At 42.8% G+C, this 24,188-nt stretch overlaps 1 protein-coding gene across 3 annotated transcripts in view; it reads right to left on the reverse strand.

The window, feature by feature from the left end:
* The window catches only part of LOC111866208 (protein vestigial), a 136,644-nt gene that overhangs the window by 9,422 nt on the left and 103,034 nt on the right, over positions 1-24,188 (reverse strand). The window contains exon 6 of one of the 3 annotated variants that reach the window (XM_023854943.2): positions 3,722-3,775. The exons of 1 other annotated variant lie outside the window; for it this stretch is intronic. In XM_023854943.2, the coding sequence (XP_023710711.1) occupies positions 3,722-3,775 (54 nt within the window). Of the gene's footprint in view, positions 1-3,721; positions 3,776-20,264; positions 20,581-24,188 lie in introns of those variants that run through there. One more of the 3 variants, XM_023854944.2, reaches the window with a different exon arrangement.

Here is a 24,188-nt window from a genome sequence, read left to right on the forward strand (position 1 = left end):
CGGGGTTCCCCAGTTCCATCAGACAAATTCTGGGCTAGTAACTCTGTTTAATTCAGGACAGCTTCCGTCAACGTAATTACAGATTCATTACAAGCAGCCGACTCTGCATTGTCTGATTTTCGAGAGAGTTGTTGAATAACATGAAAATAAATATTTGTACTTTTAATAATGCCATATTTATGCAGGGGACACTTGGGTTGGATCACAAGCGAGTGAGGGCTGTGTTTTTAAAGAACAAAGCGACAGCAGAACGATGTGTTCCATACTAATCCTTACCCCACCACTTCTCCACATTCAGTTCGGTACAGTACATAGCCTCTTCAAGGATTACCGGCTCATAGTGGAGAGGAAGTCTGCGTGCCCCAGTGACCCGGAGAGCTTTGCTGGTGTGAGCATTAGCTCCTGGTAGGGCCACACATGCCATACAGGTTAAGGCGTAGGAGCCAGGCTGGGGGTTGTGCGTTGGGCTGCGAGCACATCTCGAAAAAATTACTGTTAACGAACCAAGGCAAGGACCCATACAACAGGATTTCAGCTCTAGCAAAGTAAAACAAGCGAGCCATTAGAGGCATTTGAAGTTGCGTACCAAACGAGTCGGCTATATCCCATTTTTGCAGCTAAGAAAATTTCATGTTTTGTTAATGAAGGCCACCACATTAGTTAAGTCTACATGTCAGACCACTAGATGCTGGCTTCCCACCGCGGAGCCTTGGCTTCAATTTCGGGTAATTTCAGATGGGATTCCTTTTATGGTGGATGAAATGGCATCAGAGCGCGTTATTTTCCAACCTTCTTTGCCCCTCCTCAGCTGATCAACTTTCATCATTGCTGCACCTTCATATATCATATCCGCCGGACGTGTACGAGAGCCCTGATCAGGCAGCACATTATCACATTCTATGTTCTTAAATCTTTGGCTTTATCTCTGAACCGAAACTCGAATCGTTATGGACTGGGGAAGGCAGAAGTTAGTAATTAATGATTTCAGTAATATAAATTATTATTAGTCCCAAACATTCGTTGTGTGAAACTTGATCTCTGACATTAAGGGAGGAACATAGACTGAGGGTGTTTGAGAACAGGGTGTTGAGGAGAATATTTGGATCCAAGAGGGATGAAGTGATGGGAGGCTGGAGAAAACTGCACAATGAGGAGCTTCATAACTTGTACTCTTCTCCAAGTATAATTAGAATGACCAATTCAAGGAGGATGAGGTGGGCAGGGCATGTAGCACGAATGGGGGAGTAGAGGAATGCATAGAGGATACTGGTGGAAAAGCCAGATGGAGAAAGGCCACGTGGAAAACCAAGGCGTAGGTGGCTGGACACTATTAAAATGGATCCTAGAGAGATAGGATGGGATGGCATGGATTAGATTGATCTGGCTCAGTATAGGGACAAGTGGAGGGCTCTTGTGAACACGGTAATGAACCTTCGGGTTCCATAAAATGCTGGGACGCTCTTGAGTATCTGCACAATTGGCGGCTTCTCAAGAAGGGCTCAGCTCCATGGGTAAGAGCGATAAAAGATTCCGTTAATAACAGGGCAGAAATTACGGTTCTACTGACCCGGTGACACGATGAATTGTCACTTAGTCCAACTACGCACTTGGGATTCCAAACAGTATACTCGGGTGCAGATCTCAGTGATAGCTGCCATGGACCTACCATCCCAGCTGACAGGGAGGAACCAATATTGCCTGGATGAAGAGGGTAGAGGCAGAACTCTGAACAGCGGAAGAGCGGAGAAGGGGGAGGTACCGACAGAGGGAGATTTTGTCAGAAGGTGAGATACGGGATAGAAGTGAACAATGGACAAAGGCAAAAGAAATGCAATAAACGTAAAATTTCTGTAACTACGATGTTGATTTATAAACTTCGGTAATGTACGGTAAGACGAATGTTCTGCAAAATAAACACGATATATCATGTGCTATGTAAATACATTTATGTCAAATTATTATATCTCATATTTGAAATCATAACTCCAAATACCAGAGTCCATCTTATTTATTTTGAAACTTATTTAACGACGCTCTATCTGAGAATACACAGCTTCATGTTATTTCTCGGTGGTATATGTGGATATGGCCGGTCACGGTAGCCGAGCGTTCTAAGGCATGTACTGTCTTTGCTCGCTCGGAAGCCGGGATCGTGGGTTCGAATCCCACTCAAAGCATGGATGTTTAGTTTGTGTGTGTGCGTTTTTCTCTGTTTGTGTACAGGTAGAGGCCTTGCGACGAGCTGATCACCCGCCAAAGGGGTCCTATCGTATGTCTAAGATCTAGAAAAACCGAAGTGAACGGAGAAGTTCATGGAGGTAGGCCTAGGCCCACTGGGGCTGTAGTGCCAAGGAAAAAAAAATGTGGATGTACGCACAAGTGGCCTACTTCAAGGCATTAGTAGAATGTGCCTGGATCGACAGAAGATAACCACGAAAATTATCAGTCAAAATAGTTGATGTATCGGCCGAGATTCGAACCAGGAACATCTCCAACACTTTTTTCAGCTGAATTTACGAGTTCAGGGTCCTTTGTTGAGGAGCTAACAATCACTCAACTGTTCAGCAATGCTCATAGGGCACCGCAAAATTTCGCCTATGTTTTTGTATGGGTGTAGAACTTGGTATCTTATCTTATGAAACGGAAATAGATTGAAAGGACGTGAGACTCAAGCACGGAGGAGAAAAATCGGACTAACGACAGAGAAAGCAACAGAATAATGAGTTATTTCATAATAATGAAATGTTATTACAGTAAAAGGGTTCAACATAGGCTGAACACGCAGCGCGCAAGGGAAAGATGATAAATATATACAACACTTCATTTGTAAAGCTGTAGGATAGAGGCAAATTTTGAGATATGTGTACGTGGGAGAATATTATTAAAATGGATCTTAAATCGAAGGATATGATGCTGTGCAATGGTTCAAATTTGTTCATTGTAGTGTCCAGTGACTAGCTGTTGTGAGCATGGAAATGAACTGTCGAGCCCCTTTGTGAACATAGCGATCTGTTGATCAAGTGAGGGCCCACTGATTAATGAGTATTCCGGTCAATACGATTGATCAGTGTCCAATATTTTGTTAGTAAAGTGATTATAATCTCGTGACAGTGAAGAATTCTATCTTCTGCGAGGTGACGTCGTGTAGCCTGATAGAAATTTGACAACGTTTCGGAGGAACGTTCTGCGTCCATCCCCAGGGCTAAAGAGTAAGTGAAACAAGCAATCAGCAAGAAGAAAGGATCAAGTAGAGTTCTTTTTGCTTACTGCTTGCTTTTCAGCTTACATTTAGACTCCGAAGATGGAGGCAGTATGTCCTATCGAAGGTCGGTAAATTTCCACCAGATAAAACGACACCACATTTCAGAAGACAGCACGCTAATTTTCTCTTTCTATTTAATCACTGTGCTTAATTAATTAAGTACCATGCCATTAAGACGTATGAAGAAGTGGAGGTATAGCTCTACCATTCTTCAACTCGAGACTAGATGGAGGTGAGTGGTCAGCTTCACGACCCGGACGCTTGAACTCCGGGGAAAAAGCACCCAGTACCCATTGGGTGGGCCCCAGAGCCGGTCTCGCCGTTATGGAGAAGAGAAACATATATTGCTCTTATAGGGAAGCGAACCCGGCCGTCAAGCTAGTCCGTCGCTATACCGACTGAGCCTTAATAAGACTAATAGGAATAGAAATTGGTAAAATAAGAAAAATTTTCACGGACCTGCAGATTCAGGTCTCCGACGCTGCCAATTCACGGATAACAGTTTCGGTGTCACTGAAATACAGCAGAGCCAATTAGTTAGAACGAAGGTTTCAGTTACAGAAACAAACACATATTAATGCAAAGCCAAGTTTTCAGGTGGATGTATCAATCTCCCTAGAGGCTGAAGAAGAAACAGAGAAAACACTATAATAGAAATATCACAGATAATAAATAAAATTAAAAAATTTAACTGGAAGCCTCAAAAATGAACTCTTAATATTGTCACGTTTATGAATGACTACAGTCGGGTTTCGATTGGTAATTGGATCTACTGGACATTCATACAGCTCGTTACTACAAATAACTACGACAATCTCACTGAGATACACATTCCAAAGATCACTGTAACTACAACACATATATAAAGTCTTCTCTGTCTTCACTAGCCGTTGCTTGGTAGCGGTTTCCAACGGCGAAAGCTCCCCTCCCTCTCAAATCTAATATCGTGACAACTTCAAGATTTGAAGTTTGCAAGGTGGTAAAAATTCATATTGTTTTCTTCTGGTTCTTGTATGTCTAGTCTTCTTCTAGTCTTGTATGTGGGTACTGACGTTTCGGAGGAGCAAACTTACTTCAAATACTACACTTACTATATGGTGCATAACGGTGAAGACAACGAAATTATATTTAGACAGAATTTGGTGCTTGAACTGGGTTTTAGATAATAGGAACCTATAAAATGGATTGAATTGAACTGGCTCAGGCCCTGGTATATTGACGGCTTTTGTGTAAAATATTTTAAATATTCGAAAATGTGATGATAGAGATAAGCGTATTTAAACCTGAAAGATTACAAGCATGGCAACTTAACAATCCATCTACACTGAACTCCAATTTGAAATGTTTGAATGGAACAAATTGTTTTGTGGTTGGATAGATGAAATCAGACATTGTTCCACGGATGCTCAAAGTGCAAAGCGATACTTCATTCGATGGGGCTATCGATGGGCCAATTGATTAAATCATGACAAAATAAATGACTTAAAACCGGCAACAAGGATGCCCAATCAAATGAAAAGCGGAAAATAAAGAAGAACTCTTAGGGACAACGAAGCACCGGGCATTTACATTCGCTTCCTGACGATAAAAATAACTGAAGGATAAAGGTAAAGCTGTCCCTGTGCTTAATTAAGCACCACGCGATAAAGAAGCATTCAGGAATAGAGTATAGCTCCACCATTCTTGACCTCGGCACTAGATGGAGGTGAGTTGTCAGTTTCACGGCCCGGCCGCTTTACTTCTAGGGAATGAGCCCCCCGGTACCCATTGAACAAGGGGCTGGGTGGGCCCCACTGTCGGTGTAGACGACGTGGAGAAGAGAAAAATCTGTCACTGCCGAGAATCGAAATCGGACCTTCCAGCCCGTTGCCCACCGCTATATCGACTGAGCTATTCTGGCTCAAAATTGAAGAGTACAGAGGTGAAAAAATGAGGTGAAAATGGCATGAAAACTGCATGAGAGTACTAATACGTCGCTGATAACGAGCAGAGGTGTTTCGACTTAAATGCTTTCTAAAACAGAACAAGAAGTGCTGGAACAAACTAATTGATACAATACGGGACGCACAGAAAACCCGAAACCAAGACTGGCTCTGCCGGCGAGGACCATCAGCAATTTACCCGCTCTCATCTCACCCGACCCGAACCAGAACTAGTTCTTATGGCACTTCTGTTGTTCCAGATACTGAACTAGACATATATAGGGGATAATTAATCTATTTGGTATGTTATTACTTTTTTGGACATCTCAACCGAAGTTTAATGAATTGTTTGATGATGAACCGAGGTAGCTGCATACAGTTCACTCGCAAATATTCGCAGCTGTGATAGCATGGCCCTTGGGAAGTGGAGTCCAATAATTCTGTCACAAAGACACCCTTTCTGTTTCTATTAGCCGAGATCAACACCGATTTCCTTGCTAAAGAATTCTAATAAAATTCGATTCGTTTTGCTTTCAATGTAGGGTAGCTAGTCATTAATTCACAAGAGGGCTAGGTTGGTGGAAGCAAAATTAAAGTTTACGTTCATATGTGTGACGCTGAGGGGGGACGGGAAAGTTTGATGTAATACAAAAGAGTCGATTATGTACGAGAAATATGGGGGGGGGATGATACTGTGGAAGGGTCATGAATACAGGAAGGGGTGCTCCGTGATGAATAGATCGGTGTATGTAGTGGAAGTTACAGGTGCATAGTTCGAAGTCGATATTACATCGAAGGTTTCCTTAAAGGGAGATGAGCGTTACTGACGTCATGCATTTCCCAACACGCTGACGTCAGCAGCAAACGAGTCACGGATAATGGAAGTTAGCAGCTGCACTCTCATTACCTTTATTTATCCGTGTTCTATGAAATCGGCTCCCCCCATGACGTATTTTATATAATATTAAATGTAACAAAAATTCTACGTAGGATTTCAGGTTCCCACAGCGGCGGTTATGAAGAATTCTATATTCTGGGATATAACGCCTTGTCGCCCGTTGAAAAGCAACCGACGTTTCGGAGAAACAACACCTCCATCTTCAGAAGGATAGAATAAGCTTTGCTTTCCATCTACCTTCACGCTGGTTTCTTACTCGATTTGTTTTCTACCCTGAAGACACAGGCTATACATTCCTCCGAAACTTCAGTTGACTTTCAGTGGATTATATGGAATTATACCCAAGAAGCTCAGGGCACACGGTAGCGTAGTTCGTTAAGGCACTATGCTACAAGCCAGAAGGTCGCGGGATCGAATCCCGGTGAGATCATTGGATTTTTTTTTAAATACCTAATCCTTCCAGCTGCACTATGGGCCTGGGGTCGGCTCAGTCTCTAGCATAAATGAGTACCAGGAATATTCTTGGAATGTTCTTGGGAGTAAAGGGCGGCCGGCGAGTAAGGCTGACAAACTTACCGCCATCTGTGAGCCGATTATCTAGAAAGTGTGGGAACCTCAACATCTCACAACCCTATGGCCCTCCACAGCCTTTTACAGGGATAGCTCTACTTTTACTTACTTTACTTACCCAAGAAGATAGTAACTATTAATGTAAATGATCTTTTTGTAGCATATAAAATTAATTTAGATTAATTACAGAGCACCCTGGCGAACCGGCAACGCTTTCGAGAGGAGCTCGGTTCGAATTTCGGTTAGGCCACCGGTTGTCCCGTGACTTTTCTCAGTCTCTCTAGGCAAGGATGATACATCTAGTAGGCCCGAAAATATTTTCTTCTAAATTTTTTACAATTCATAATTCACACATCATCCAACGTTTCCAGGCTACATAGTCTACATGTACGCAACGGCTACAATAATCCAAAGAGAAAGTATAATTAATTAATATGCTACCGAAGTTCGTAAGGTTAGAGTAAGGTAAAGCTATCTCTGAAACAAGCCATGGAGGCCCATTGGTTTGTGAGACGTCGAAGCTCCCACATTTTCTAGACAATCGGCTCGAAGATGGTGGTGAAGTTGTCAGCCTTACGCGCCGGCCGCCCTTTACACCCAGGAAGATTCCGTATACTCATTTCTGTGAGAAGTTGAGCCGATCCCATTTTAATATTATCCTAGCAGCTATGTCTAGGTCTTGTTAGTGGTTTCTTTCCTTCTGGCTTTCCCACCAAAATCCTATATGCATTCTTCTCATCCTCTACGCGTGTTATATGCCTTGCCAATCTCATCGGCCTCGACTTGATTATTCTAATTATGGTGAAGAGTACAGGTTATGTAGCTACTCATTATGTAGCCTTCTCAATTCTTCTCTCTTCATCCTTCTTCCGTGCAAATATTCCCCTCCGGACACTGTCCTCAACGATATTTTGACACATCTAAATACAGAAATGGACGAAAAACATCTCAAGAAAAGGATCCCTACATTTACACGTCTGAGATCGGAAACGAAAGCAGCTGTCAGAAGCTACAACGGCGGGGTGCGGACGACCGAGGGACTGGTTTTCGATGCCTGGCAAAAGAAAAATATTTCTCTTTTCTCCGGGGCGTAAAAATGGGCTCTGGTGCCCAAGCAGCCTCCTCACCCGTGAGTACCGGGGCTCCTTCATCTGGGTAAAGTGGCCGCGGCGTGAAACTAACCACTCACCTATACCAATGATAAGAATGAGTGCAGCATCAACAGCCCCCAGACCTCCTCATGTCGTGATGCTTAATTAAGCACAGGGGAAATATTACCTCCACTGCAGAGTTCCTGGGTTCGATTCCCGGAGCTACCAGATTTTCTGAGAAGTAGCGGGTCTGGAACGGAGTCCACTCAGCTTCGTGAGGATAATTGAGGAACTACTTGAATGGAAAATTAGCGGCTCCGGTCTAGAAACCCAAGATTAACGGCCGTGGGGATCCGTTGCGCTGATCACGTGACACCCTCTGTCAGCATAAGTTAACTTCGGTGACAAGCGGTGGTCGCTCGGTCGGTATAGTTCTCTTACGGACTAAAAGCCACCACTGAGTGCTACCGTATTTTATATTATCTTTATGGTTCACACGACAGTACGAGTATTTAATGAAAGTGCCAGGGTAAGACCTAGACGTTCAGCAAAGCACTGATTCCCACTGTCGAGACTAAGGCCGTGTTCATACTGTAGCCATGTCACCGAAATTAAACGAGTTTAAAATTAATTTACAGAACATTTCTGATTTCGAAGCGGTATTTTAGTTCAGGGCAATATTTACATCACGAGTTCATAATTATTACATGAAGTAGACATATAGACCCTCTCTCAACGTATAAAAATGTGTTCTAAATTTGAAACCAGTTTCATAGGTGAAAGCTTCTATGCCTGCAGTAGGAATGTTAGAGGCTGCGTGCTTTGGATACCTCCCGTACTCCTGCCAGCTTCCAGCGCTCCTCTCCGCCTCCTAGCAACACGCTACGAACTTTTTCTCATCTAATCTTCATTTCATTTTCCCTACGCAACCGATCTCCCTTACGCAAAATCACCTTGCACTGATGTCTGAAGGTGTGTTTTGTGCTTACGTCTGCCTATAAAGGATAAAGTCTTTCCTGTGTTTAATTAACTAAGCATCACGTCATGAAAACGTTTTGGGAAGTGGAGGTATAGCCCCACCATTCTTGACCTCGGAACCAGATGGAGGTGAGTAGTCAGCTTCACGCTCCGGCCGCCTTACAAGAAACCGTCAGTTGTAAGGTATTCTGCTTCGTGTGGTTAATTTCCGGCTTCCCACCGTGACAGTCCGGGTTCTATCTCAGGGGGATTTGTGGTGGACGAAGTGACGATGGGGCGGGTTTCCTCCAATAATTTTGGTTTTCCCTACCAGTTCTCTTTGCGCCAACTTCTACATTTATTAATTATCTTGTCATCCATGTTATACACTCTCCTACTGACAGCGTCGTTAAATAATCAACCATCGACTTCACTCACTCACTCAAGGAGCTGAGCACTTCTTGAGAAGCCGCTAGTTGTGCAGCTACTCAAGAACTTCCCAGCATTTCATAGAACCCGAAGGTTCCTGACCGTCTTCACAAGAGCTCTCCACTAGTATCTATCCTGAGCCAGATCGATCCAATCTATCCCATCCCATTCTATCTTTCTCAGATTCATTTTAATATTGTCCACCCAGCTACGTTTTGGTCTTCCCAGTGGTATCCTTCCTGCCGGCCTTCCAACCAATATCCTATATGCATTTTTTCTCGCCCCCCTTCGTGCTATATGCCCTGTCCATCTCATCCTCCATGACTTGATCATTGTCATCACGGCATGGCGCATCCTCAGGTTGCGGATGGAGGAGACGCCCTCCAAGTATGGAGGGTAGCTGCGAATATATTGAGTAAGCAGTCGTGGACAACCGACAAAGAGTGGTACTCCAGCTTGGGGGTTGGGCGTGGGGATAACAACTCCTCACCGTAAAAAAGAGCTTGTTTTGAATATTTGCAAAAAGTCTCGGACCTGGATGAATTCCTTGGATAAATGACTTCACTGACTGAGTAGAATAATTTAGGATATAAGTAGTTGTATGCAGAATGTCCCAAGAGGAAGTGTCAATATTCTGGGAGGTCATAGTATCGGTCATTCTAAGCAAAAATGTGTATATGTACACGTGTACTATTCCGAACGGTTTCCGAGGTCCAACTGTTTCACTGTACCGTTCCAAAATTATTAGTAAGAAAGAGATATTACGTACTGTTTCTAATACCGGTACTTACTGTTCAAGTAACAAAGTTGGTACAGTTTTTTTTTCCTTGGCACTACAGCCCCAGTGAGCCTAGGCCTACCTCCATGAACTTCTCCGTTCATTTCGGTTTTTCTAGATCTTACACATTTGGTAGGACTCCTTGGGAGGGTGATCAGCTCGTCGTAAGGCCTCTACCTGTACACAAACACAGAAAAACGCACACACACAAACTAAACATCCATGCCCTGAGTGGGATTCGAACCCACGATCCCGGTTACCAAGCGCGCGAAGACAGTACATGCCTTAGACCGCACAGTGTACTGTACAGTGAAATAGCTCTATCTCGGTGCAACTTGTGTGAGGACATGGCGTGTTGCTCGTCTGCACAGTGTACAGTGTACTGTGCAGTGAAATAGCTCTATTTCGGTGTAACTCGTGTGAGGACATGGCGTGTTGCTCCTCTGTACAGTGTACTGTACAGTGAAATAGCTCTATCTCGGTGCAACTCGTGTGAGGACATGGCGTGTTGCTCCTCTGTACAGTGTACTGTACAGTGAAATAGCTCTATCTCGGTGCAACTCGTGTGAGGACATGGCGTGTTGCTCGTCTGTAGAGTGTACAGTGTACTATCCAGTGAAACAGCGCTATCTCGAAAACCGTTCGGAAAGGGACATATGTACATATACACCTTTTTGCACAGAATGACCGATATTATCACCTCCCAGGATATTGACTTTTCGTCCTGGGACATTCTGTATATTCTGAGCAACGCTACTGCCTGGACAACGAAGAATAGTTGTTCCTGTCCCGACAAAGCCAAAATATTTTTCTGCTCTACACAGCGTCGAATCTCTGGGTCCACCCGAACTTCCTATCCAATGGCTAGAGCTGTTCCTTCCTTCTGGAGTAAAACAGCCGGAACGTGAATCTGACCACATACCCCCATCTAATACCGGGGTCAAGAATGCGTGGGGCTTTACTTCCACTTGCCCTTACGTTTCCAAGGCATGGCGCTTAATCTAGCTCGGGGATAACCGTACCTCTGTATATCTATATGTCGTAGTTGTCCCGCTCCTAATTCAGCATGACATCATTAAGGGACTAGCAGGCCCTTTTCAATTACAGCCTCATCTGAAGCCAACAGAAACTAGGAAATATCTCTGAATATGAATCAACACTGCATTTTGGAAACGGAGCAGAACAGAGAACATATACCGTTATGGTGCCGACGAATTAAAGAAAAATTACGTCATTAATGAGGTAGCTATGAGCAGTTTACTTTTAATTAATAGCTAAGAAGAACACCCGTGTCTTCATGACAGCTGCAGCTGGAAACCTCATTTCACGTTAAGAATGGCGCCATAAATCCAAGATATGTTCCGAATCCACAGCGCAAAACAAAGTACAGCCTTCTGACTTATAGCCTTAATTTAGAAATTATAAATTTAACGCCTTATGATTTATATACAAGTTACTTATATAAAAAGCTATCCCTGTAACAGGCCGCTGAGGTCCATAGGGTTGTGAGAAGTTGAGGCCCCCACATTTTCTAGACAATCTGCTCACAGATGGCGGTAATGTTGTCAGCCTTACGCGCCGGCCGCCCTTTACTCCCTGGAAGATTCCCGGTACTCATTTGTGTTAGAGGCTGTCGACCCAGGTTACGTATATAAGGAGCTGAAGGTGCGACCTAATTATCATTGAATGAATTCTGAAAAAACTTTGTCTTCATGAAAGAGCACATCTCTGCTCGGTGTTTCATCGGTGTAGATTATTAAACCGGCATACACACGACATATTGAACACAATGTATCGTCTGATTTTGGTTACAGGAACACAAATTTTCGAGCACTCTCTGTGCTTTTATCATCATGTAAATACAATAAAAGTAATTTATCACCGAGGAAATAGAAGAGCTCGATCTAATGGGATCAGCAGATTAGGTATCATAATTTTCTTAAGAAAAGAAGCAGAGTTAGCTACCGAAACGTCGTGTTTCCTTAACCAGACCGTGTTTATGTAAAATGTTCAATAAATTACGGCACTAATTCTATTCTGACGCAGCTTGTGTCAAACCGTTACCCTTTCTCGAAGTTTACTGCGCTAAATGTCAACTCTAAGCGGTTTAGAAAACCGAAATTAACGGCCGTGGGGATTCGTTGCCCTGACCACGCGACACCCTCTATCGGCTAAAGTTGGCACTAACTTCGCCGACAAGCGGCGGTAGCTCGGTAGGTATAGTTCGCTTGCGGACTATAACCATGGAGTTATCTTATTATCTTAGTTATTAAATGTCAATACCTAAGTGTAAAATATAATTATACAATACAACTATGGCTTTCGGGAATGCGCGGCTTGGAATATTGAATTTTTTCCATCTTTTCCGCAAACAATTCAATCTTCAAGGTTAATGTATGTGGTGGGTTGAAGCTCCTATATAAATTTCGCAATGGGCCGCAAATTTGAGAATATGTGATGGGACGAAACTGTTAATTACAATACTTATCGAAACGTCCGAAAATCTTCATCGTTCTACACGGAACATTCTCTACAGCTGAAGTCATACATAAACTCTTGCTGCCAAAGCCTAAGAACAAGCATTACATGTGCCATATTCAAAGCTTGGCACATTTTGACGATAGGGTGATAATATTTCCTTTCGGACTGTGTCCGTTATCCAAGTTCAAGAAAAAACACAATGTTTTCGATATTAACTCTATTTTCTTCATCAGAAGAACAGGTTGAAAAGAAAGAAAACCCCCAGTGCTAATGTTCCTAGGTAGAGATACTTTTAGAACGAGGACCTGTTTGCTTTCATTAGCCTCTAGCCTGCGTTCCTGCACCGCAAAATTTGGAAAGGTTGCCTGGTAGTGGCTTCCAACTTCTGACGTTCCCCTTCCTCTTGGTTCCCGAATTATCACCGTGCCTCAGCTAACAGTTTCTAACAGCAACAGCCCACAATGACTGAACCTCAGCACTTCTCTAACTCATTAACTGATTAACTTACGCCACTTGCCAACCAACTCAACCGACCCTCACTAACTGTCCTGCTTATAATATCTCGGCACGGATCACACAGAAAACACTGTTTCATTATTGCTGTAGAAATATGCTTGTATGCGAAATCGTTACTTAGCAAACGGATGTTTTATAGCTGCTTCTTTCGCGGTCGTTGCTTAGCAACGGGTCTAGATGCCACACTATTGTGCGCGACGTTAAACAGACAAACAATGAATCTGGTGCCTCTGCACAGTGCGGAGAGAGAGAAGAGCAAATGCAGAGCAGACCACGGTTCAAGCATCATTACGTCTCTTAAGCATGTGCTGATGCAGTGTATGTAGGTGGATGTCTGCGTAATTGAGTTATCAGGTAATTTATTCACTGAAATTCTTCTCTCAGAGTCCTAACATTCTCGATACAAACCCACTAAAGCAGCTCTCTTGTTTAAGAACATTCTTTTCCTCCCCTGAGCTGATTATTCACTCGTCAAGAGAAGGAAGTGAGGTACAAGTTTCCCCTTTGCCTCATACCCTTAAAGATAAAAAAGGGAATAATGAAAGGTGTGGAACAAAGACAGAAATTGTATCTAAGGAAAGATGGCGGAGAAGTAAAGATGGAGTGTCATGAGAGTCAAATAATTTTCATGAAGTTTTTTCACGAAATAAAAGCATATTCTTAGCTATGATAGGAAAAATGAAATGAAAGGGACTTCACATAGGACCTAGGTTAGGCCATCGCATGGCAAGTGCTGCTTCGGAATCCTTCATAACGCCACCCTTCACTTCACTGCCTACTTAATGTGTTTTCTGATTAGGTAATAAGAATGAATAAAAACGCCGATTTCATGGGTTCGCAGTTATCCCCCATACCTGGAGGGCGTCTTCTCCAGCCGCAACCTGAGGACGCGCCATGCCGTGGTGACAGGGACCCACCTAACAGGGACAGTGGTAATGGTAGAGCTGTCCCTGTACTGAATTAATTAAGCACTACGCCATGAAGACGTATGGGGGACTGGATGTATAGACCTCGGCAATAGTTGGAGATGAGTGGTCATTTTTATGCCCCGGCCACTTTACCCCGGGGAAAGAGTCCCTTGTACCCACTGGATAGGATGCTGGGTGGCCACAGAGCCTTTCTGAACGTCGTGGAGAAGTGAAGTATTTTGCCCCCACCGGGACTCGAACTCCGACCTTTTGGTCGTCCAGCCCATAGCCAGTCGATATACCAACTGAGCTATCCCGGTTCTCCCTAACATGGGTTTTATATATAATATAAAATTATACTAGCGCGAAAATTTAATACTATGAATACATTTAAAAATACTGTATAAATATAACACGACAAGAAGCAGAAGGAAACACAGCTCAGTACAGAAGACAAAAGGATTTGCTCAGCATCCGAGTCACTTCCTTGTACCTCGGCTCACTGCAACTGACGTCACGGAGTTGTATCCCCTTCAGGTCAATGTGATAACTTGCAATACATATAAACGCTATCAATTATTCAGAGCACTATCTTCTCGGATGTGACGCCCTTTAGTCTGGTAGGTTTACCAACATTTCGGAGGAACATACTGGCTACATCTTTCCGAAAGATCATTTTAATATACCGAATGAGGTATAAATTTCATAAAACTAATAATACTAAGCGAAGGAAATAGTGTTTGACGCCCATATGCCATTTCTTGAACAAGGACTATAGTCTTCTGAAAATTGGTTACAACATTTCGAGCTTCAGTTTTATGTTCATTATGTTTCTGGTCGTTAGAGATCACGTGTATCATGGATTCAGACTTTTCCTCAGTTTGCAGTGAATGCTGTAAGCGTGAGAGATTCTTGTCAGTACTGGCGCTCTGCAGAAACAGAAGGTTATGCGATGGGTTTCTCGAGACAAGCACATCCAGTCCACGTAAGGACCGCATATGCCGATGGACAGGACCTATGTCCCGTCTCTAGTTCCATGTAGTGAATTCTATTTATCCTGAACCTAGTATTACATTTTAAAAAGGAAAGGGCGCAATATATCAAAGTGTGTGTCACGACGTCCAGGGGGGCCGTGACTACTCTAAGAAGGAAACAAATTTCTTGAGAAGTATCCAAAATACACTTGTGTCCACAAGGAGTTTTGGAAAATAAAGCAGTAAGATTTAATATGGATGTTTTCGAATATTGTAACTGAAGCCAGTGAATTTTTCCGTTGCTGTACAAGAGTACAGTCTTCGGTCTATTTCACATTTATATAATATTTTTCTGAGATCCGTTTTGGCGTTAGACCGTATCAGTCGGCATAGCTATCGGTGAAGTGACTGACCGCTTGCGGGTCGGACGACGGGACCTGTACTCACGACAGCGAAGGACAATCTCTTCTTCGGAGACAGGCTGTAGGGACGAATGCGTAAGGCCTGGCGTTTCCTGAGGAAGAAAGCCGCCGGATATTGAAGCCGACAACTAACCTCCCCCTCATGACGAGTTTATGACTGCGAAGAGGAATACACCCACTCACATATAAAGATAAAAGTGACGTTTCGGAGAAAAGTGCTATCTCCATCTTGAGGGTGGTAGAGAAAACCTCGATAAAATTCCACTAGACTACCTGGCTTTACATCCCATAAAACAATAATCATAAGTGATATAACGCGGTGTAGTCCGTTCAAAGTCAACAGACGTTTCGGAAGAACATATCGCCTCCATCTTCAGGTTATCATTACACGGCGTTACATCCCAGAAGATAGAACCCTTCATAGTCGGCGCTGTGAAAACTTCAAATCTCAGAAGAGAAAGACGAGGAAGAAGGAGAGATTTAATAGAGAATAAGATAATGAAACGGGAGGAAGAGAATGAGAGATGATGATGAAATACACGTAGAATAACTGGTGTCTGAAAGGATGAAAGGATTCAGACGCCCGTGTGTTAGAGCTACGATCAGTACACCCACACTGCTGAAGACCAGGTTCATCAACTCCTTCCAAATACCCAGAAATAATAATAACAAAACGCATGAGTACAGAAGGCTACTAATCGCACTTCCGTGTAATATTCTCTTCTAATATCAGATTCTATTTTGATGTCACAGCATCGCCTACTGCCCCTCTCGACTTTCCCAATCGATGGAGGATCTCTACGCTGACCAATCAGAGCTTACCATTGACTGACCACACCCTCTCTGTGCAACCTCTATCTCTCTCTCTTCTCATCTATCTGTACTTGTGCTGTAAACTGGTTGCCATGGTTACCTTGGGTCAGTACAGTGACGTCACAAAGCAATTCACTTATGGCTGCCATTAGCCCTTCCTGTTCCGCGTAAATGTACAAAGATCGTGGTGCAATGCTGAGAAGTATATTGGTATTGATCGCAAACAGTCAGACAAACTCAGAATTATGTTAAGTGTCAGCGGGCAGAATTTTAATACACCTAAATTATCCTTCCGGAATCTACAAACATTTATTTCATTTTATAATGATGATTCATCCATATTGAGGATACTAATATAAGAAATAATGTTAAAACTTCCATATCGAAGCTTAGCTTTATAAATGGAAATGGTTATTTAAGAATATATATATATATATAGTCATATATATTGTTATTTTCAGGTTATTACGTCATACTCAGAGAGCTGGACGGCCGGGTTCGATTCCCGGTAGTGCTAGGTTCTCCTTTTCTCCACAGCGTCCAGTCTCCTATCCAATCTCCCAGGATGATGACGTCAGGAGTAATAGGACGGCAGCTCTGAAGGTCATTCCACAAAACCAATTCCAAAATTGTTTTCAAGGGTGGACTAGGCGCTGGCAACGGCGCGTAGCTTCCAAAGGGAGTATATTGATGTGATATTCAGCACTGAGGTATGTAACACTTGTACCGCGTAGAGTTCGCGAACTTTACTGTCAGAACCCGTATAATACACAGGACCGTCTATAGAGGCTCATACGAGACAAGGAGACTGCTTACGTTTACATTCAAATTATATATATATACGTATATACTGCAAGTAGCCTTAAGAGTATTTTTTTTCCCTTGGCGCTACAGCCCCAGTGGGCCTAGGCCTACCTCCATGAACTTCTCNGAACTGTTTTGGAAGAGACTGTGGACCTGTCGTCTTGACAGATTACTGATGAATGAATGAATACTGCAAGTAGCCTTAAGAGTATTTTTTTCCCTTGGCGCTACAGCCCCAGTGGGCCTAGGCCTACCTCCATGAACTTCTCTGTTCACTTCGGTTTTACTAGATCTTACACATTCGGTAGGGCTCCTTGGGCGGGTGATCAGCTCGTCGCAAGGCCTCTACCTGTATACAAACACAGAAAAACGCACACATACACAAACTAAACATCCATGCCCTGAGTGGGATTCGAACCCACGATCCCGGTTTCCAAGCGAGCGAAGACAGTACATGCCTTAGACCGCTCGGCTACCGTGACCGGCAGTCTTAAGAGTATACAGGTTACATTTCTTCTTATTAAAAGACAGGTTACGGCTTTCCTAGCATCAAGCAGAGGCAACATGAAAAACAGACATTTTGCCTCTTTATCTTGTAATACACTCGGAATATTTTGGAAAGTATTATATCATGAGTTGAAGGTAAAGTTTTCTGTGTGCTTAATTAAGCATAACACCGTGAAGATGTCGGGGGGAGTGGAAGTAAAGGTCCACCATTCTTGACCTCGAGACTAAATGGAGACTTGTCAGTTTCACGCTTCGGCCGCTCCTTCCTCGGGGAGGAAATGGACAGGAGGCTGAGTGGGACCCAGAGCCGGTCTGGACGTTGAGGAGTAGAACTTTCTTGTTTCTGCAGGGAATCGAACCCCGACCCGGTAGCCCGTCTCTATACCGACTGAGCTATCCCGAAATGTTAGCAGAGATATGCCAGTGTTAATCACGTTTGTTCCTGCTTCTGTTTCACTTGTTTGAATGCTTTCTGATTAACTGAGTATAGGACTCAAGGTAAGCAGCCCTGCCACCCTTGCAGAAACAGGGCGCCATGAAAATGTCCTATCGTTACTTGAATCAGAGTAACATTTTCATGTTTAAACCCGCTTATTAGAGCAAAAACCTTGTTGATTCAAGCACCAGCACTTCTGACTTTTATTCGCCTGGTTTTCCGTTCAAATCTCTAACTGGACTTCGAGTATCTTGGAAAAGTGTTCGTGGATTTTCGCAGTCCATCCAAACAGATCCATATAATACTGTGACGCATATGACTATTGCTAGGCAACGGCTCAGTAAACACAGTCCCGGAGTTACGCTCTCAACAATAGGACATCCATTGCTAGGTAACGGGAAATTAAAAACGCATTCTAGGAGAACGGAAGAAAGATGTTTTCCGTGGAGTCCGTGCCGATGAATCATAGAATTATAAGAGGGCACAGAACTGGCAACTGCAGTAGTACAGAGGAGTACAAGGAATATAATGGAGTACAACGGGGAACGAGAAGCAGAATGGAGCGTGTTCTAGTGATTTGTGAAGTGGCTGAAGTAGCAACAGCGCTATAATTGATTGTGATTAAAAGAGAATTAAAAGATGTTAATAAATCCAAACATCCGATCCAGAGCCCGTAACTGTTAGTCTCACGGAACACTGCAGACATTACATCTTAAATTATCGCATGGCCGTTTATCTGTATCTATATCCTATCCTGTTCATTAATCAATATTATCCAACCGTTAAACGATATACATGAGTTCACTGAACACTCAGTAATAAGGTAAAGTTTTCCTTGTGCTTAACTAACTAAGCACTATGCCATGAAGTTATATGGAGGAGTGGATATATATATATATACATGTTTTCTTGACCTCGGCATAACTTGGAGGTGAGTGGCCAGCTTTACACTCCAGCCGCTTTAACCCCGAGGAAGAAGGCACTGGTACTCATTGGATAGGAGGTTGGGGGGACCTCAGAGCCAGTCTGGACGATTTGGAGAAGAGAAAATTCTTGACCCTACCGGGAGTCCAACTCCGAAATCTCAGTCTTCCAGCCCGTAGCCAGTCGTTGTACCAACTATGCTATGAACACTCAGTATATTAGTGTACGCAGGAAATGCAGGGACGGTCACGTGAACGCAGAACGAGACAAGAATGGTGACCGAGGATATCATGAAGTTGCACAACTAGAGGTTTAGCAGGAAGAGGAAAGCCAGCGCTTCCTTAGAAACAAGATTTTCCGATCGGTAAACTTAATACGTTGCCTAACCTAAAAACAACATTAAGTGGCAGGAGGAGAAAGCTACTTAAGTCTGATCAGATTTAAACAGTAAATATCTGTAAGTAACCGCCATATACGTACTCATGCCCTTTTCAAAATTTTAACTATACAAAAGTGTAAAAGGGAGGAGCTTGGAGAACATTATCATGATAGTGCCACGTAGTGTGTGTGTCAATATAGACGGGGTTTGGTGAATATATTTAGTGGCCGCTTATACACACAACTCATAATCCACTCACTCACTCACGCGCTCGCTCATGGAGCTGAGCCCTTCTTGAGAAGCTACCAATTCTGCAGCTATTCAAGAACTTCCCAGCATTTTATGGAACCCGAAGGTTCATTATCATGTTCATAAGAGCCCGGTCCCTATCCTAAGCCATATCGATCCAATCCAACCCATCCCATCCTATCTCTCTAAGATCCATTTTAATATTGTCCACCCACCTACGCCTCAGTCTTCCCAGTGGTCTCCTTCCTTCCGGCCTTCTCACCAATATCCTATATGCATTCCTCTTCTCCCCCACTCATGCTACATGACATACCCACCTCATCCTCCTTGACTTGACCATTCTAATTACACTTGGACAAGAGTACAAGTTATGCACCTCTTCGTTATACAGTTTTCTCCACCCTCCTGTCACTCCATCTCTCTCCGGTCCAAATATTCTCAACACCCTGTTCTCAAACACCCTCAGTCTGTGTTCCTCTCTTAATGTCAGAGACCAAGCTTCACACCCATACAGAACCACAGGCAAAACTCTTTCACAAATCATTAGAGCACACATTAACTCTTCTTAGTTTTTCAATAGTCGTTTCCGGGCAAGGGATATTAACAATGGAGATTCTTCGGTTTCTGTGCTTACTTCATTACTGTCCGGCGAATATCTCGCAACTGAATTAAACCTCTGACTTTGTTCTATCCTTATAACATTTCAGAGCACATCATTCAGGAACACCCAATTGCATTGTTATAGTCCAACAATATTTCGATTGTTGCATGCGTATTCGTTGCCGGGGGAACGTGTTTACCGAACCATTGCTTATAAACGGCTCTGGTATATTTCCTTGTCTCGCGGTCGTTGAATAGCAACGGCTCTACACGCCACAATATTTTGAGCGAGGAAATTTGAGGAATTTAACATTTTTTGTTGCGTAGTCTATGCAATCGTTTTCTTAATTAAGAATACATTTTTAAGTACAATACAGACCCACAGGTCTACGACATAAGGCAATGCTAATGACTGATACTGGAATTTCAGCTTTAAGCTATGAATTACCTAGAATTTGTTATAAACAATTATATTGAAGCAAAAAAAGTTGTGCCATGAAGAAATATAAGGAAGTGCAGGTATACAAGTAGCTCCACAATTCTTCATCTCGGCATTGGATGGAGGTGAGTGATCAGCGTCACGCTTGACGCTGCTTTACTCTCTGGGAAATCGCCACCGGTCCCCATTTGATAGGAGGATGGGTGGACACCAGAGCCAGTCTGGAAGTTGTAGAGAAGAGAAAAATCTTACTCCTTAGTGGATTGGATAATGCTGCCACCCAGTCTATAGCCCGTCACTATGTCGACTGAGCTATCTCGACTCCTAAACAATTATTATATAATAACGATAATAATTAAGAAATAAAATCACTACTAACTGGTCAAATATTTAACAAATTAAGACAAGTGATTTAAAACATAATTAAATAATAAAGATAAATAAATAAATAATTGATGAAAGTGCCGTAAGGATATTAATATAAGAAGAATACATTGATGCGGCTAAGCCAAAAGTAACGGCCATACCCAATTCAGTATTCAATTTTTGCGGACAACAGACTAACCGATATTTGAATGGTGTTCGATTCACTAGCTGCACACTTGTGCGAAGTTAATTTCGGTCCGCACTGTTATGCATGCCCTCTTGCGTTTGAAACTGTTTGCCCACTGAAACGATGGAATCACTGCTCATTACGTCTGCCTCTCCTGCACAAAAGAGGCAATTTCAAACCAAAGCTTTCGCAGCTGAACACGATGTAACAGGCAAAACAAAGGCTACTGCACATACTCGCATGCTTCGAGCATCCAACAACATAAATTTCATTTTACAATTGCATTACTAATCCTAAAACTATACGACATTAACGGGAGACTAAATTTTGGTAATAATTCGTGCGTTTCTTACTTTATCTTGCAATCTCTTGTCCTAAAACTTAATAATTGAAAAATATAAAACTACCGTTTTAACTCCTCACAGGGGACTAGAAGCTTATCGTGGTGAGGTCTGCGCGCTCGAATAGCCTAGAAAGATGTGCTGGCGTGAGCGTAATCTAGTGGTAGGGCCACCCATGCCAGATATGTCAAAGAGTAGGGACCGGAGGAAGTGAAATCCTTGGTCGTCCAGATTGGGGTTGGGCGTGGGGTTATATACACAATCCCGGAAAAAGAAAATCACTGTTACGAAACAGGGCTGTAGTGCCAGTAAAAAAAGAAAAAGAATAAAGCAACTAATAACTGATGACGCAACATACTTTATTTTGAGTTCGTTACCGCCCACCATGCAACAATATCAAGATTTTAAAATTCAGTCCTTTTACAATTCGTCAGTGCGCTACGTGTTTCGGCCTACTCGGTCATCATCAGGTGCGTTAAAATTCGAGGAAACTGCCTGTCCCTTCCGCGCTACTGCGATCCGCGTTTTCATTTCAGTCATTTCAGTAATTCATTAAGGGCTCTGCAGCCCCTGTGTTGAGCCCTGGCCTCTTCTTCAGTTTCTTAATGGACAGTACGACTCCTTGGACGAGTTTGGTGTTTTTGTATTTATAATATTTTAAAATGAAGTCAATTAGTCCCTCCTTCTATGCCACTTGTATTATCTCTGTAATGTGTTAGGATCTTCTTTTCATGGGATATCTTTAAGTTGTCCATTAATAATCATTACACATTACAGAGACAATGCATGTGGCATAGAAGAGAAACTAATTGACTTCATTTAAAAACATTATACACGTGAAAACGGAGATCGTAGTAGCGCGGAAGTCACAGCAGTTGGCCCCAAGTTCAATGCACCTGATGATGGTCGAGTAGGCTGAAACATATAGTGCAGTGACGAGTTTTAGCAAAGGATTTAATTTTAAATCTTGATACCGTTGCATGGTGGACGGTAAAAAAAACTGAAAATAAATTCTAATACCAACAACAGAATATTAAGATACGACATTTTCATGTAACAATTTACGTCATTATCTTATGATATGTACTCAAGGATATTTTAGACGCAGCAGAACATAAAACGTAAAGCTATCCCTGTAACAGGTCGTGGAGGCCCATAGGGTTGTGAGACGTCGAGGTTCCCACATTTTCTAGATAATCGGCTCACAGATAACGGTGAGGTTGTCAGCCTTAATCGCCGGCCGCCTTTTACCCTGAGGAAGATTCCTGGTACTCATTTCTGTTAGAGGCTGAGTCGACCCTAGGGCTATAGTGAGGTTATAAGGATTAGATCAATTGAAAAATCCAATGACCTCATCGGAAATCGAACCAGCGACCGTCCGGCTTGTAGCCTAGTGCCTCAACCAACTTCACTACAGCATTCCCCAATTTTAGACATTTCTTCCTTCCTCTTGCTAGCATTTTGGATTATAGGGCTGATTTCTGAGTTTCAGTGATCATTTTTACAGACGGTAGGACTCCTTGGACGGGCGATCAGCTCGTCGCAAGGCCTCTACCTAAACATAGGACAACAGAGACACAGAATAGGCGCATAAACATACAAAACATCCATGCCTTGTGTGGGATTCCAACCCACGATCCCAACTTCCGAGCGAGCGATGAACGTGCATGTCTTAGACCGATTGGCTACCGTGACCGGCAATTTTAGACATAGTATAGCTTAAATTCTCTGTTGCACTGGAATAAACACGAACATTTTAAAATAAACAGGCACTGCATTTTTCATTCTCATGTATTCGAAATGAAGACCCGAAACTGCCGGTTTGCAGTAAAACCGAATTACGAAGCTCACGTGATCCACAAGAGTTCGGAGTCAGCCTCACCGGCTGTAGAGGTTATTAACTCATTCAAATGAAATGCAACCGCCGACAGTTTTCTAGGAACTGCGAACTCACGACCTGCAAGTAGAATGCAGGGGAGGCTGCACGCGGGCCGTACGAGATCGCGTGCGCGCTGATGCTTTGTGGAACTGCACTTTAAGCTCAGCGCATAATGAAACGGGCTGACACGCAATTCTGTAAGAGCCAGAGCGATTTAAATCACAACTTGGAACTCCTATTACAAATCAGGAGGTCTAATAGTGTCTGCATATAAATTATACAAACATTAACGAACACTAGACATCAGTAACAGCACCAGGGAAACAACATAAAAGTGGGAAAAAGAGCAAAATATCACCTCACAATAGATTACAAATACAGTAATTATTCTGGAAGAGTTTAAGTTTTTGCGACAAATAAATGTGCTAAATTTTCCGTGTTAGTGTTGAGATAAAAACTAATGTTTCGAATATCCCCCCTCCTCCATCATCAGGGTCGATCTCCTGATCGCCGGAGAAGATTCCTTCACAAATATTTTGAATTTTCTTCTGGAGAAAATAATATATATTTGTGTTCCTTTCCTTATGTGAGATTATATACGTTAAATATTTGTAGTTTTAAAAATTTTACCGATACTAAAGGATTTTTTTTAAATTATATATATATATATATCAGTTTTCTCCTAGAGGAAAAAGATCCTTTTTGTGTTGCTATCAATGTGCATCCCTTAAAAGTAATTACCATGCGTAACAGGGGCTAGGGTCTTCACGTTGCCAAGATTCTCCTCTAGACGCAAGCGCACAAGAAGGGGAATACCAAAATCTTCCACCAAACTAGCACATCAAATATATCGTAGCCAATATTTTTCCCTATCGCTCCACAGCCCTTTGGACTCTGGCCGCTTTTTCACTTTCTCAATCCTACACACAGTCAGTATGACTTCTTGGACACGGGATCTGCCCGTCACAAGGCCGCTACCTACACAAAGAAGAACATGAATACAGAAGAAAAGCACGGAGACAGCCATGCCTCGAGTGGGATTCGAAACCACGACCC

Source organism: Cryptotermes secundus, unplaced genomic scaffold (genome assembly GCF_002891405.2).
Source record: "Cryptotermes secundus unplaced genomic scaffold, Csec_1.0 scaffold682, whole genome shotgun sequence".
Taxonomy (NCBI): Eukaryota; Metazoa; Arthropoda; class Insecta; order Blattodea; family Kalotermitidae; genus Cryptotermes; species Cryptotermes secundus.